General features: G+C 35.8%; 3 protein-coding genes across 5 annotated transcripts; 1 reads left to right on the forward strand and 2 right to left on the reverse strand.

The window, feature by feature from the left end:
* Positions 1-3,201: 3,201 nt before the first annotated feature.
* Positions 3,202-4,195, reverse strand: LOC129306733 (glutaredoxin-C13-like). 2 transcript variants are annotated; one of them, XM_054947462.1, is made up of 2 exons: positions 3,870-4,195; positions 3,202-3,764 (listed from the first exon to the last, which is right to left on the reverse strand). In XM_054947462.1, exon 2 carries the CDS (start codon positions 3,724-3,726, stop codon positions 3,421-3,423), a length of 306 nt encoding a protein of 101 aa, XP_054803437.1. In that variant the 5' UTR covers positions 3,727-3,764; positions 3,870-4,195; the 3' UTR covers positions 3,202-3,420. The 2 variants fall into 2 exon arrangements, with proteins under 2 accessions (XP_054803437.1, XP_054803436.1); XM_054947461.1 differs by having other exon boundaries at positions 3,202-3,786; positions 3,870-4,184.
* Positions 4,196-7,559: 3,364 nt separating this feature from the next.
* On the reverse strand, positions 7,560-11,242 carry LOC129305168 (glutaredoxin-C11-like). 2 transcript variants are annotated; one of them, XM_054945131.1, is made up of 2 exons: positions 10,780-11,242; positions 7,560-8,708 (listed from the first exon to the last, which is right to left on the reverse strand). In XM_054945131.1, exon 2 carries the CDS (start codon positions 8,133-8,135, stop codon positions 7,827-7,829), a length of 309 nt encoding a protein of 102 aa, XP_054801106.1. In that variant the 5' UTR covers positions 8,136-8,708; positions 10,780-11,242; the 3' UTR covers positions 7,560-7,826. The 2 variants fall into 2 exon arrangements, with proteins under 2 accessions (XP_054801106.1, XP_054801105.1); XM_054945130.1 differs by having other exon boundaries at positions 7,560-8,713.
* Positions 11,243-12,112: 870 nt separating this feature from the next.
* Positions 12,113-12,800, forward strand: LOC129307244 (monothiol glutaredoxin-S6-like). Its single transcript, XM_054948147.1, has one exon. It carries the CDS (start codon positions 12,202-12,204, stop codon positions 12,520-12,522), a length of 321 nt encoding a protein of 106 aa, XP_054804122.1. The 5' UTR covers positions 12,113-12,201; the 3' UTR covers positions 12,523-12,800.
* The last annotated feature ends 1,714 nt before the right edge of the window (positions 12,801-14,514 follow it).

A 14,514-nucleotide genomic window follows, 5' to 3' on the forward strand; every position in this document is an offset into this window, starting at 1 on the left:
ATGAAAAGCAGAACTCGTGGTGGTAGATGAATGAAAAGAGGGAGAAAGTATAAAAATTTAAAAAGCAATCAATGCTTCCATTGACCAGCTGATTGATGCAACGTTGAGGAAAAAGCCAACCTTGATGGCTTCTCAAAAATGCTCATTTAGCTTTAACTAAGGTTAATAATTTTTGTTAATGCAAACAACACTTTTTGACCATCTTATATCCTAACCTCAGTTTGGCCCTTTTAATTGAGATTAGAAGTTAATTCAAACATGCTCTTAGCTTTGGCTTTAGAACATTGGGGCATTTTTTAAATAATTTTAAGATTCTCTTTCTTCTTCTCATTGCCTCGTCTTACTTGATCCATGGATCATTCCTTGCTATGTCTTCACCTCACTATCTCTTACCCATCCTTCTTCTTTCTACTATGTCATTGACTGTACTTGTGATCTCCGCCGTCACCATGCGTGGAGGTCAAGGGGTTTCATCGATCGAGGTGCCATTGCGACTGCATATGTTAACTTTGTGATAGTTATCTGTTAAATTTTGGGTTACATATGTTTTTCCTATGAAGTGCGATATTCTATCTAAAATAGGCAAAATAATTATTGGATATACATGCAGAGGATAAAAAATAAACAATGTTTCTGTAAATGATTAATGTTCTTTTCTTTGTGTAAATCCTCTCATACCTCCAAGCTAAGCTCCTCCTTTTACATTACTTCCCTGTGTTTGGAACTTTATATGTCTAATTCTGTTCAAGCATATAATTCAAGTTCATGGCTTTATTGTTTTGGTTACTTGAACGTTTTGAATTTGTATTTTGGTTTGGCTTTTGAAAGTGTGAAGGTGCCTCCTAGAAGGTATTTATTTTAACATTCCATAATTGAATATTTTGAATTCCATTGTTTAATTCTACATTTTTGAAAATTAAAATTTTTTATTTATCAATATATTTTATATTTATAGTCTACTATTTTTAAAATAATATATAATTTCAAGTTTAACATTTTTTTAAATATCAAATTAGTCACAAAAATATATACAATAAAACTCATGTTCATTTTTATAATTATATATGTCAACTGACTTTTGAATCAAATTATTTAAATAAAATTTAGTTTGTCTAACTGACTTTTAAAAAAATATTTAAACCCAAATCACATTATAATCATAAACTTTTCTCCTAACCTCAATTAATTTTTAATCTTAGTTGTAATCTTTTCATCACTTATCATAAATTGAAACTGAATGTAAAAAATAATATATATTCTCATGATGACAAAGATTTTACTAGTACACCAATTATTGTCAAAATGTGTTTATATTTTAGGCCAGAAGAAGTATAAGATAAATTTTAAAAGTAGTTTGTTTTAAATTTTTTTTTTTGTCGAAAGAAGTTTTTTTGTCTTTAATACAAGGTAAAATTAAAGTGACTACTTTTTGAATTTTATTACTTATTTATCTATTATGATTTGAATTTCTGGAGAACAATTTATTATATAGTTATAGATTACAAAGAATGAAAAAATTGAAAGAGTTACCTTTTTAATAGTTTTAACTTTTAATGACTTAACTATATTTTTTTAATAAGCATGAAATTGTTAAGTTTATTAAGAATCGAAGGAGCATATGCGTTACGAATTATGAGCAATAATGATTTTACGGTGATCAAAGAAACAACAAATTAAATGGTATATGTTATTACACTTTATATTTTTTTCCTTATTGATAATAGATTATTAAAAGTTGTTTTATTCATTCATAATGAGAAGTTTCTTTTTCGATATCTGATCTTTTATTTTGCCAATTTTTTCGATCTCTTGATCATATCAAGATCTGCAAATAAATATCCGTCTATAATCAAATTTAACTAAGGCTATTAGTTTGGACGGAACAAAAGGTCAAAAAATAGAGGAGAGAGAAAATCACGAAAAGGAAAGAAAAGAAATTTGTTTACCATTATTAAAAGTTTTCTTTCCTAATTTTGTTTTTTCTTGTTTTTCTCCCCGTCCTAATAAACATTAAAAGTCAGGTTTTATACAATGTGTCTCTCTCTCATGCCTCTTTACCCACCTTTTTTTTAAAAAAAAAATTCAACTTATTCACTGGTTTTTTTTTTTTAACCAACCAACTTATTCACTGTTACGTTCTTCCCTTATCGTTATGTCTTTCGGGTCCAAAAGGTGCCCTGTAGATATATTTTTATGGAAATATCACAACTTTTTGATATTGTTACGCAATGTAAAACAGTTGAGCAGTACCTTATAAATATATTTCATTATTTCTCTGAACAAACTGACGGTTAAAAACTCTTATCGTCGGAGGATATATACAACGTAAAACCTAACATTCTTTAGATAAATGTGTTTTATTTGTTATTTGTTGAAATCAGACGACACCTTTTTTTCACCAAAGAATAAAAGCCTCTTCCACGGGGAAAAATTAGAAGCTTGTAGTGGAATTAGTTAAACACTTCCTAATTCCTACCTGTTGCTTATTACAAGCCACGCCTTTTTTCGCCGAGATATCCCGAAAGCTCAATAATGGGACGTAGGGGAAAACGCGCGTTTTGAAAAGCTTTTTCATTCACAGAACCTGGTTCACAGTTTGGTTTGCTGTTGGCTCGAGCGAGACTACCGCACGATCCTCTCACGTGATTTGATGATATTGACTCATTTAGTTAGTGGGGAAAAAGGAAACGAATAAAAGTAGTAGTAAATGCAATAACAGTTTCTTTTTTCCAAAGTAAGGAATGTAATTCCTTCCCTTTATTGGGGATAACTTTGAAGAATCCTCAGCACTACATATCAGAAAAATAAGAGGAGAATTTTAACCATGCGGAGCTGCGGACAACGCTAACACGCCCTGCATTAAGTTATCGACCCAACGCCTTTTCTTTTGTTTTTTTTTACCCCCCTCCTTTTCTATACATGCGTTTTCCATATATTCTCTTAGTCCCCTAACACAAATTTCGAAGACTACACCGCTTTGTCTCAAACTTCACTTTCTGGTCCCAACGCCAAAAAGCCCTAGCTAACTCCCACATCAAATCCAGCACCCCAGAAGCATGGCTCGAGTTATATGCTACGCCTGAACCTATGATCAGGGTTTGACTCGAAGGTGGCTGGTCAAATGGTAAACAACATAAGCGGAAGCGCAGATCATACAGGCAATTGATAGCACAATCATTTCACCGCGACACCAATAGAAAGTACATAAAATGGATCAAACTTCATTGAGAATACAGATACATACATACATATAAATATGGGATTACATTATTATATATAACTAATGAAATGCTAGAATGTTAAAACACTGGAAACATACACGAGACTGGGAAGGCTACTCATTCAATACTGATTAAGATGACTAGCCTGGTGAAGGGTGCAATTTATTGTTCCATTTAAGGTAGGAGATGAGTGATCAATTCAAGAGATCGATTGAGGAGTTTTGAGGAGTTGAGCGAGCTGGCCGCTTAGGTGGAGGGACATAACTTCGTTGGTGGACCCCACGAGCTTCCCTCCGATGAAAACGGCCGGGACAGGAGCAGGACAGCCCAGCCTCAGTAGGGCTTTCTCCATTTCCCTGCCTTCAGGCTCTTGGTCGATTTCATGAACCTCAGGGTTTGCCTTCAGCTCCTGGAACAGAATCTTCACCGCATAGCACAGGCAGCAAGAGCTCTTGCTGAATATCACTACCCGATTTTCTGATGCCAGCCTCATCACCTTGTCCATCTTTCTTATTCAACCACGCGCGTACTTCCCTCCTTCTTCTGAATATTTACAAATGTTATTCTGTTCCACACACGAAAGGGGTAAAGACAGAACAAAAAAAGGAAAAAAGGAAAAAACCAGCTGAGCATAGAGGATTAGATTACCTTAATTAGACTCACTAGAACTCCAAAACCATCAGACCGAATCCAAAAGCTGAATTCGATCCAATGGTTTGTGTTGGGGTTGGATGTCTAAGGAGCAGGAGTGGGGAAATATATAGAAAATTATATGATCGATGCTCGGGGTCATTTGAAATGAGCTAGTGTACTAGACTATTTATAGGGACAGCTTATAGCAGAGACCTGTGTCTTTGAACAAAGCACGTCTAAAAGAGGTTGTGCTTTTTAGATGCCCAACTAAAGCAACCCATGGGAGGTAAAGACCACAGTTAGTTTATCACACTGGGCGCTCGACAAGTTGGAAGAAGAAATGATGCTATTGATTTCTTGCATAAGCCTCCATTAATTCATAGACAGGCTGTGCGAGAGCATATATAACCGTATAATTAATAACAGATGAAAATGGTATATGTTGGACTGACCATGGGCCGAATTAATCCAAAAGAAGGGAAGGCTGTTACGGGGAGGTTGTCAATTTATACTCGGATTCTCGCAATCTACTGCTTAGAATCTCCTGTACATGCAGAAGATCGCGACTGAGATGGCTTTCGGTGGCTCTGATTCTTCGTGTTGCGATTCTCTCTCTACATTTCCGGCACTCGTGTGTGGAGAAGAGAAGCGATGATGGACACACACGTGTACGATATTCTTTGAGCAAAAGAGCGCGAAAGAAATTCCATTCCTTTATCATTGGGAGAGCCTAGAATCTAGCATATTATTCGTCACGTTATAATGTGCCTGCTCAGATGCATACAGATTTCGATTTGATTATGTATGATTCTGTATATATATATATATATATATATATATATATGCGCGCTTGCTTGCATGGGCCTGTCTCTCTCATCAAGGTGTCACTGCTCTAGATGACATTGTGTTACGTGCATTTTTTATGACAAGTGATTTTTTCCGGGGAAGGAAGGGGAATTTGGGGGGGGGGGGGGAGTGTGTGTGATCAAATTGGTCTGAATTTTTTGTATCTGATTTTTTCCATTTTTAATTTAGAGTGAAAAAAGCAATTCTCATTTCCAAATTAATTTGCATGGCAAGTGAATCCCCTCGAGTGGTCAAATTGGTCTCGGATTCCTCTTTACTTTAACAGGTATCTTTGGGTGTGCTCATGTTCAATAAGAGATATCTTCCACTTGACACAAACTATATTCATACCCGTATATATTCCCAGTCTTGTCATGCATTAAATGAGGGGTAAATCCAAAATTTAAGAAAATAGTTTCAAATAAACTGAAAAATAAAAGTTTTTTCATCATTATTTGGCCAATAAGATAAGTGATAAACTCAGAAAAATTAATAATAAGGACAATATTTATATAAAATATAAATATTAATATTTTTTAAATATAAATATAGATATTAATTAAAATAATATATATGAGAAGTTTTAAAAACATATCTTAATTTGATTTGCATCATAAATTTATTTTTATAATAAATATAAGAGTAAATAATATTTGTAAATATGTATGCTTGATAATTTTAAAAGGAATGTGGAGTAATTAATTTATGGACGAAATTACAATTTTAAAGAGGGAGCAGGTCCCTGTCTAAGGCACATGCATGCACTTTCAAACAGTAATAAAACCCAAATATAGTTATTTAATACATTACTTAAGTAGGACGTAATTTTATGAAAAGCACAACTTAAAAAATCAAGCATGGATTCGAGATTATGTATGAGTCCTGCTCAGTGTCCTGGCTAATTGACACACATGGCTACATTATGTGTGTATACATGTATATAATATATACACTCAGTGACGGATCCAAAATTATTTTATGGGGATCAAATTTTCTTCTTCTACTACTTATGGTAGGCAAGGTTTAGCTACAAAATTTTTATAAATAATTTCTAAAGCATGACCTCAAATGATTATAAGGAGGTAAATATTTGCGGGGGTCAACAGGGTTCGTCGCTTTTTACGCCACTACAAAGCAGGCGGTGTCGTTTTGTTTTTTTGTTAACCACCTTGATTAAAAGGGGCCACTTCTGATCCAGCCCATGTAATCTTGAAGGAAGTGGGCTGCTCGCTTGAATGAGGTTCGTCAATCTTTTTTATTATTTAAAAGTTAAAACATTAATATTATATTGTGTCAAAAAGAAAAGACATTAATATCGTATTCTTGCTCGTCCAATTATATGCAAAATGCCTCAATAAATATATAGTTACTATCTTTCAATTGATGGTGAATGTGATAGTTGTTAACAATTGGCTAGTTTCACAGCTATAACCACTTGATCCTAAATCACACTGAACTCATCAACATTAAAATTTTTATGAAATAACAAAATACGCTAATATGTTTGAACGCAGCAAACTAGTTCCCCACGGTATTCCTTTCAACATACAAGAATAATAAAGCCTATTTGCTTAAAATATTAAAATGCATTTGCCAACATCATACTGTCGTTCGAAAAAGCTTTAAAAATATTTCCAATAGTGTATATATGACCCGTAGACATAATGGACGTGGTCTAGAGAGATTGGCCACATAATGCACGGAGCATAATTAATTTTTTTTTCATACAATAGAAATTTAAGTGAGATAGATTCTGAGAACTCATGAAAACCAGTAAAGTTTCATTAATGTTAAAAAATGCTCATAAAAGTACTTAAAAATCACGCACCAACTAGATACTTGGAAATTGGAATCCACACTACCCTACTGCCGTGAAAAATAAGTCCTGATTATTAACTCGATCGGTCCTCATATTACAAGGATCATATAAATATATATCTCTGTGGCACAAAATGCATTGTTTAGTCTGGAAAAGGTTTGATCTTATTTTAGAATATTTAGCAGACACTTAATTATTCTTCATTACGTGCAATAGATGAAAAATCAATTTACTATTCAGTACAAAATACAATAAAATCTATAGTAAATCATATAGCTTGCAAATTATGAGCATCAGAACTCTTTTCAAGAATTCATACAGAATATACGAAGAAGCATATTTAATTAACCATTAACTGATAACCAATACTACACGCACCAGCCGGCCGATTATTTTGCAACAGAAACAATGACGGCTTGGTCTACATGCATACAAATCGCGTATGGAGGTCAGACTAATAAGCCTTCGTGATAATTTTATGGATATGTGGGAATAACTATACATGGAGAGAACAAAAAGTAGAGATTTTTTAATGGCCAAAGAGACAAAAAGCCATATAGCATCACCTTTTCGTGTCAAGCTTAAGAAAGCCCCCATGCACGTTAGGTGCTAATTAATCAGGTGGAAGATCAGCACCTGCACAAGGTGCGCGCAATTTGAGTGGCGAGGAATCAACGCCTACGTGTCCTTGAAAGTGAAAATAATAGGCATTTGTGTATATGTTGGGGTTTTATAATTTTGACGTTGGATCCTATTATCAGTGGACGTGACTTTGATGGAGAACTATTGCGCTGTTCAAAAAAGCAGATTCTCCTTCAGAAAATATCATGCTATGCCCATATCCCACCATTTTTTGTTCACTTGAAACACTGATTTGATCAATGAGTATAAATAAATATAATCCTCCCGAAAGTGGTGGTGAGATTGGATAAGGCGTGCACTTGAAGCGTGGTTCATTCACCAAGTAACCCAAGAGATTAAATATGATGATCACTCGAAGTTTAAAGCTGCGTCGACCATGCATGACAAAAAGGTTCAACTAATTAACTGTTAAACAGTAGTGGTTATATATGTATATATAAAGTCAGCCTTTTCAGAAAATACCAAAAAAAGGCTATTTTTTATGAACACTTCTTCATTCTCTAAAATTAACAGGACACAAGAAAAAGCAGGGGTGTCCTATGTAAAAACAGTGAGACTAGATTGCTTGCATCAGAACTCCACTCCTCTTACACTACGTAGCATCACGTGTGATCGTAGTACAGGGAGCTTCTTTGAGATGAAAAGGTCGAAGCCAAGCCTGCTGATTAAAACCATATGGCCTTGGCATTTATAAGCATCTGTTTGAGAGAGCCGTCGACGTGGAGGGATATGATATCTTTGGCCGAGCCCACGAATTTTCCTCCAATGAAGACTGCTGGAACTGAAGGGTTACAGCCCATGCCTCTCAGAGCCCTCTCCATTTCTCTCCCATACGCATCAGTGTCGAGCTCGTGCACTGCTGGGCTGGCTCCCAGCTCATAGAACAGTTGCTTGATGCTGTGGCACATGCAACACGAGCTCTTGGTGAATATCACAGCAGCCTTGTTCGATGCCAAATCTCTCACTCTGTCCATTGTCTTACCGCGACTTCTCTCTGATCAGCTTTCGTGTATGAGCTCGGGAAGTATCTATAATATGATAATAGAGCGGGAAGATGATGATGAGTGTGGGGGAATATTGCAATCACTCAGGTTCCTCTATGGTGGACTTTGAGATTTCTTCTCCAGTATTTATAGTGGTTGGTTGAAGATAGTGGATCACCGGATTTGCATTATATAATTGTAGAAAAGCAGAGGAAACAAATTAATTTTGGTTAATTGGATTGTGGGGGGGGGGGGGAGAAAGTAGGTTAAGATATTTGTTTGGATAAGGGGAATGCTACCACCTGATCATTTGGTCGATGGTGACCCTGCCATGACCAAATTGCTTTTTGCATAATTATAAATTTATATATCATCACACTGTAAACGACAATTATTGAAATCTCTTTGGAGGTTTGTCCGTACAAGAGCAATCAGTGGTGGGATAAGACATTGTTGTTACTTGTTATCAGCTGAAAACTCTTTCGGCCCTAGCTCGCAGCATCAACACATTATTCTTGCAGCAATTCATGCGAGCTTCAAGAGGCTGGTGGGACAGAGCCAGTGCTGCGCTGTCAACAAAATGTGCCATCATAGCGGAATCCATTATCCAATCAGAATGAGTATTATGCAAAGGTCAAGAGACCCCGAATAAAAGCAAAAAGGAAGCCCAGGTGTCATTTTTGCCAGCCATATGCGAGGCCACCGTGCTTAACTAAAACTCTTGAAGAAAGGGAAATATCCTAAGATCGATAAATGGGAGATGATTATTAGATGGAAGAAGCATGTACAGCTTTAATTAGCCTAAGTAAATGCTCTGACTATTGACGTGCTCTCGCTCTCGCCATCTTCTGTAACTTGGTGTGTTTGATTCTGTGTAGGGCTGATGTGGAGAGAGATAGAGTTTATCCAGTGCATTCCACTTCCACACTTTTGGTCCCCGCATCAGATTCACGGAATACAAACCATTTCTCTTTGGCCCTTTAGATATCGACGGGATTCTTTGCTTAATCTCAAAATTACATGCACAGTGAGCATGGCATGAAAAATCCCAGTGCTATTACTATAGCGTGATTTTCATAATTGTGATTCCACCTTCCAACTTCCAGGGGTATAAATTCCAGGGCTCTGCATCATGATCGGGCGGCTTGCCTAGCGATAATCCTAGCAAGTAGCAAGCATGTCCCTAGCGTATGAGATTCTTTCTCACTGTTTCAAAGTATCTCCACTAATGGGGAAGGGAATGTCAACTTGAATGTCAGAACCTACTAGAAGGACTGGTTGATTTAATCGTAAGGAATACTGATTTAGATATGGGGCATCTAAGTAGGAGAGCAAATTAATCTCGGTTCAAGGCCAAAATGTGATATAATTGAACCTCATCAGAGAATAAATTTAGATCAAGCTTCAAATCCGGACTGGGAAAATCTTTTCTGTGGACTCGGCCCAATGCGAAAATATTTGGGCCTGTGATTCTTCATTTTGATTTGCCCCACAAAAACACTTCATTGGTCACTAGCTGGACATCAAGAACACATGACCCATTGCGCGGGCGCCCAAGTATGGCAGAGTCCGGACTCCTTCCAGATAGATCTATCTGATTTCCTACTCCCACGGCCCACTCCTGATATTATATATGCTAACACACTTTTCTAGTTTTGCTTATAAAATAAGGATAGAATAATATTTTTTTTATTTATAAATCATCTTATTAAATTTTTATTACAAGCTTTTTATTGTTACCTCTCATTAAATGTTAATAAAAAAATAAATAAATAATTCTATTTAAATATGTACATTTAATTGAAATGTTAGAAACTTGTTAAGTTTTTTATATAAAGGTTAAGGAATTTCGAATTTTTTTTATTCCAGTAAAAGATTTGAAACTTGAAAATGGTGACTTCCAAGGAGTATATATATGATATTATATATGCTAACACACTTTTCTAGTTTTACTTATAAAATAAGGATAGAATAATATTTTTTTATTTATAAGTCATCTTATTAAATTTTTATTACAAGCTTTTTATTGTTACCTCTCATTAAATGTTAATGAAAAAAAATAAATAATGCTATTTAAATATGTACATCTATTTGAAATGTTAGAAACTTGTTAAATTTTTATATAAAGGTTAAGGAGTTTCGAATTTTTTTTTTATTCCAGTAAAAGATTTGAAACTTGAAAATGGTGACTTCCAAGGAGTATATATATTGATCCTGTAACTTATATCAATCTTGAAGTAGGTGCTATGACTTAAAATCCACCCTATATTGCTTGAATCCTTGTATGCTATCAATACAACATACTAATATTCGATATCAATATTTCAAAATGTGTAATAACTTATATATTAAATTCAGGGAGGGAGGGAGGGAGTAATGAAGGAGAGAGTGGTCAATTAACATCTACGAAGATTTATTCTCCAGATTTCTCAAAATGTAGGATATCTTGATTATTTTTATCTGTTCAAACTAATTTAAACTAATATGAGTTTAATTTGAATGTGGAAAACTAATTCTGATTGTTTTAATCAAATGAAATTAAGAATACATACTAATTAATCATTTCATATAATTAATGAAACTGCCCGTCAAGGCGGAATCAACGGAAGTAGTGTTGAAGCTAATGCATGATTACCTGTCGTTTATCTTCAGCACTGGGATCAAATTGGATCATATGATCACCAACGGCAAAGCACTGATTTTTTCCGGTAGCAACACAACGTCCAACAGCGCTCCGCCCATTTCACAGCTGATCGACGACGTTACATGCTCCCCATCCTCTCTCCTTCTGAGCACCAATTCATGGTGAAAATCTGACTGCTCTCCATGAGTTTGAAGGAATCCATTTTCAGACAGTTAAGAGGTTTCCCCGTTTCCATCACTTCTGACAATGCACGGAGACCCTAGAATAAGAGACAGCGATCTTCTATAACGTTTGCGGATTCACCGCCAATGATATCTCTCATATGTCAACTCTGTCACGTGAAACAGCATGAACAAAGATTAGAGAATCCGCTGAAACTGACACGCATATATTTGTGATGATCTATCAATCTCAGAATATATCTTGAGACTTGAGATTTCGATTTTGTATTGAGATCCAACATTTTTCATATGTTTATAGCGCATCACTTTTTCTCATCATCTCTCATCAATAATATGCCTGCATGCCACGGACCGTCTTCGTTTTCTTTATCTCAAACTCTCTTCCACTTTCGTTAATATTCGTCCCTTTTCTCTTTCTATAATCTTTGTCGCTTTCTTATCTGCTCACATATATTCCTCTTATCAACTCACGATCTTCTCGTCCTATACATTATCTTCACTTCAGGTGGTCGGAGCAATTAGAAATTGACGGCCACATCAAGTGAATTAATCGTTTAAAGCAAGTGTACCTTTGGGCCATATATACTGCGATTACATACACGACGATCGAATTTGATTGTAGTACGTGTATGTACCTCACTAAAGACAGATATAGATGCACACGTATAGTACGTACGTGCCCTTGATCTTTCGCTTTTTAACGCCCAATAATAAATATTCCTTTTCAACAAGCTTCTATCATGTTTTGTGAGTTCAATTTGGGCTGCGAATCGTAGGATGAATAGGCCCAGAAAAGTTGATAGGTAAATCTTAGTTGGATCTCCGAAACTGACAGAGGCAACGAAACAGACGCAGAAAATTCTAATTAGCAAAATGACAAAAGTTCACAGGTTTATCTATTGCCGTCGTGAACTAAGATAAGGCATAATCAGGGATCGATTTGCCCAAAGAAGATGCCTCCCTACATAACCACATGAATCTTATTCTTGAAGAAAGGTGCTCGGAACTCATTAGATTGACCTTACACCAGCTAGCTAGCAGGCAACTTGTTTATCCACAATGACAACACGTGCAGTTCAGAGACCGAAAGGCCAACTTTCTGATACGATCTTATTCTTTTTTCAGTTTATAAATAGGCCTCTGATGAAACCTAGTTTCCACATAACCAAGCTCTACTCAATCACTAGCTACGTACACGTTATTGCACTGCATATCAATTCTTTTTGCAGTCATGGAGGTGATCACGAGCATGGTAGGTGAGAGACCAATCGTGATATTCAGCAAGAGCAGCTGTTGCTTGAGCCACTCCATCAAGTCACTGATAAGTGGCTTTGGGGCAAACCCGACAGTGTACGAGGTTGATGAAATGGCTAACGGCCAGCAGATTGAGAGGGCATTGATTCAAATGGGATGCCAACCAAGTGTTCCAGCTGTTTTCATAGGCCAACAATTCATTGGTGGTGCTAACCAGATCATGAGCCTCCATCTCCGCAATGAGCTCGTCCCACTCCTCATGAATGCCAAAGCTATTTGGATTTGGAAAAGAAAGTAATCCATCGACAACGTTCTTTTGAGTTCAAATAAGAGGCTTAATTTGCTGTGCCCAGCTATATATGGCAGTTATATATATATATATATATATATATATTGTTGACTGAAGAGTATTATGACACACACACAGAGACAACCCCCCTGATGAGCATATAAACTAGTTTCTTGTCTTTTTATTAAAATGAAGATCTTGGTGGTTTAATTTCTTCTACAAAATGAATGCATGCTTGCATTTCTGACTGTTAAAATATTATTCAATCGCATCATTATCGTGCCTTAGCTTCTTCTTTTCCTGTATGTTCTTCATCGCCATTATCATATAAAATAGTCGGCTCATCAAGAACAGAACAGTACTCATGCATGAAGAAAGAATGCATGAATGGGTAATGTTTACCTGATGGACGCCCACAACATAAAAACGAAACCCAGCAAGCTCCCCTGATAAATTGGAAACTGATACTTCAGGCCACGGTAGACGAGTTGCTGATAACAACGAAAGGTACAAGCCTGAGTAAAAGAGGGGGGAAAGACCGAAAGAATTTTGTTGGCTAACAGTGATTATATTATATTGATAAAAAAAATGGCCCAAACAAATATTGGTAAAAAAAGAAGGAATTTTTAGATATGCTGAACCCCCACCAGCACCATCCGAAGAGAAGCATTTAGAGCATTCAACAAGGGTGCACTCACTGTAACTTAATGTCATTGGAGAAGAAATCGGCATCTATTTGTTTCCGTATAATATGCTGATGGAATATTTCTGTCAAATTACTTTTCTATGTAAATTTTATGTCCTGATGTTGCGCTAGGAAATTATACGCGAGAATATTAGTAGCAGTAAAAATATCATTTCACAAAAGAAAAAAAAAACCGAGTTGATGCATATTTTTCCAAGTCGATCTGAAGATAAATGATTTAACAGTTGAAATGAAAACGTTTTAAGAACGAGATGGTCGTACTCAAGTGACCCTTTGCTTTATGTTTGAGCCATTTATGCGAATAGTTAAAACGTGCCTTTGAGACTAATGAAAGGGGGTGCTTTTGCAAGTTGCAGGCACGTGGAAAATTCTGTCGCTAGAAGATCAACTATGTATATCGGAATGATAAAGTGATTTTTAATGTTATCAAATGCCTGGCAAAGATAAAGCAAGATCTGATAAATGGATGCAAAGCCACACTAATTAATTAGATATAATATTTAACACCACCCCCCTCAGATTTCTTTCTTCCTTCCTTTTTGTTTTTTCCCGTGATCGAATAGTGAAAGAATTTCTTCTGTTCTGCTTTCTTTATTCCCATGTGTTTCACTAAATTGACTAATGTCAGTGACAGCATTCGCTTACATGGTGCAGCTAACCTGCAGAGCCATATATTAAATCAAAACATGAGTCCATTTATAAGACATTGTGTAAGATAATTTTATATACTTAGTCAATAGGTTTGTTAATACTAGAAAAATAATGTAGCACGTAATATGAATATGGTATTGGGAAGCCGCCAATCGATGCCTAAGTTTTATTGTGTGAGAACATCTTCTAGGCATCTTCCCCATTCCTGTACGGTCAATACATATGTGTGGATTTTCATGCTATTAAGGGCCAGATTAAAAAAAAAAAAAGGCAAATTCTCCTGGCTGCGCATCTTTTCTTTTTCTTAGTAAGCTTTCAGTATTCGAGATTTGAAATGGATGCATGCGAATCTTGATAAGACATGAAAAGTCTCTACTTGTTGCCAAAATGATAAGCCCCATCTTCTCTCTAAACTGACCCAGATGCTACCAAAACACATAATTATTCAAGGGAAAATGACAAAATAGAGCGAACGTTGCGAAGAAATGTGATAATATACATATGAAATGACCTGTTCATTTAAGGCAAATGCAAATAATGAAGAGGAAACCTGAACATGGTCAATACCTAGGGTTGGATCCATTGATGGATGTACATATAACTGCTCATCATAAGCTACTCCTCATTCATTCGCTCTAGAAAAG

This window comes from Prosopis cineraria, unplaced genomic scaffold (genome assembly GCF_029017545.1).
Source record: "Prosopis cineraria cultivar Desert tree isolate PC_DT_omini unplaced genomic scaffold, ASM2901754v1 PC3, whole genome shotgun sequence".
Taxonomy (NCBI): domain Eukaryota; kingdom Viridiplantae; phylum Streptophyta; class Magnoliopsida; order Fabales; family Fabaceae; genus Prosopis; species Prosopis cineraria.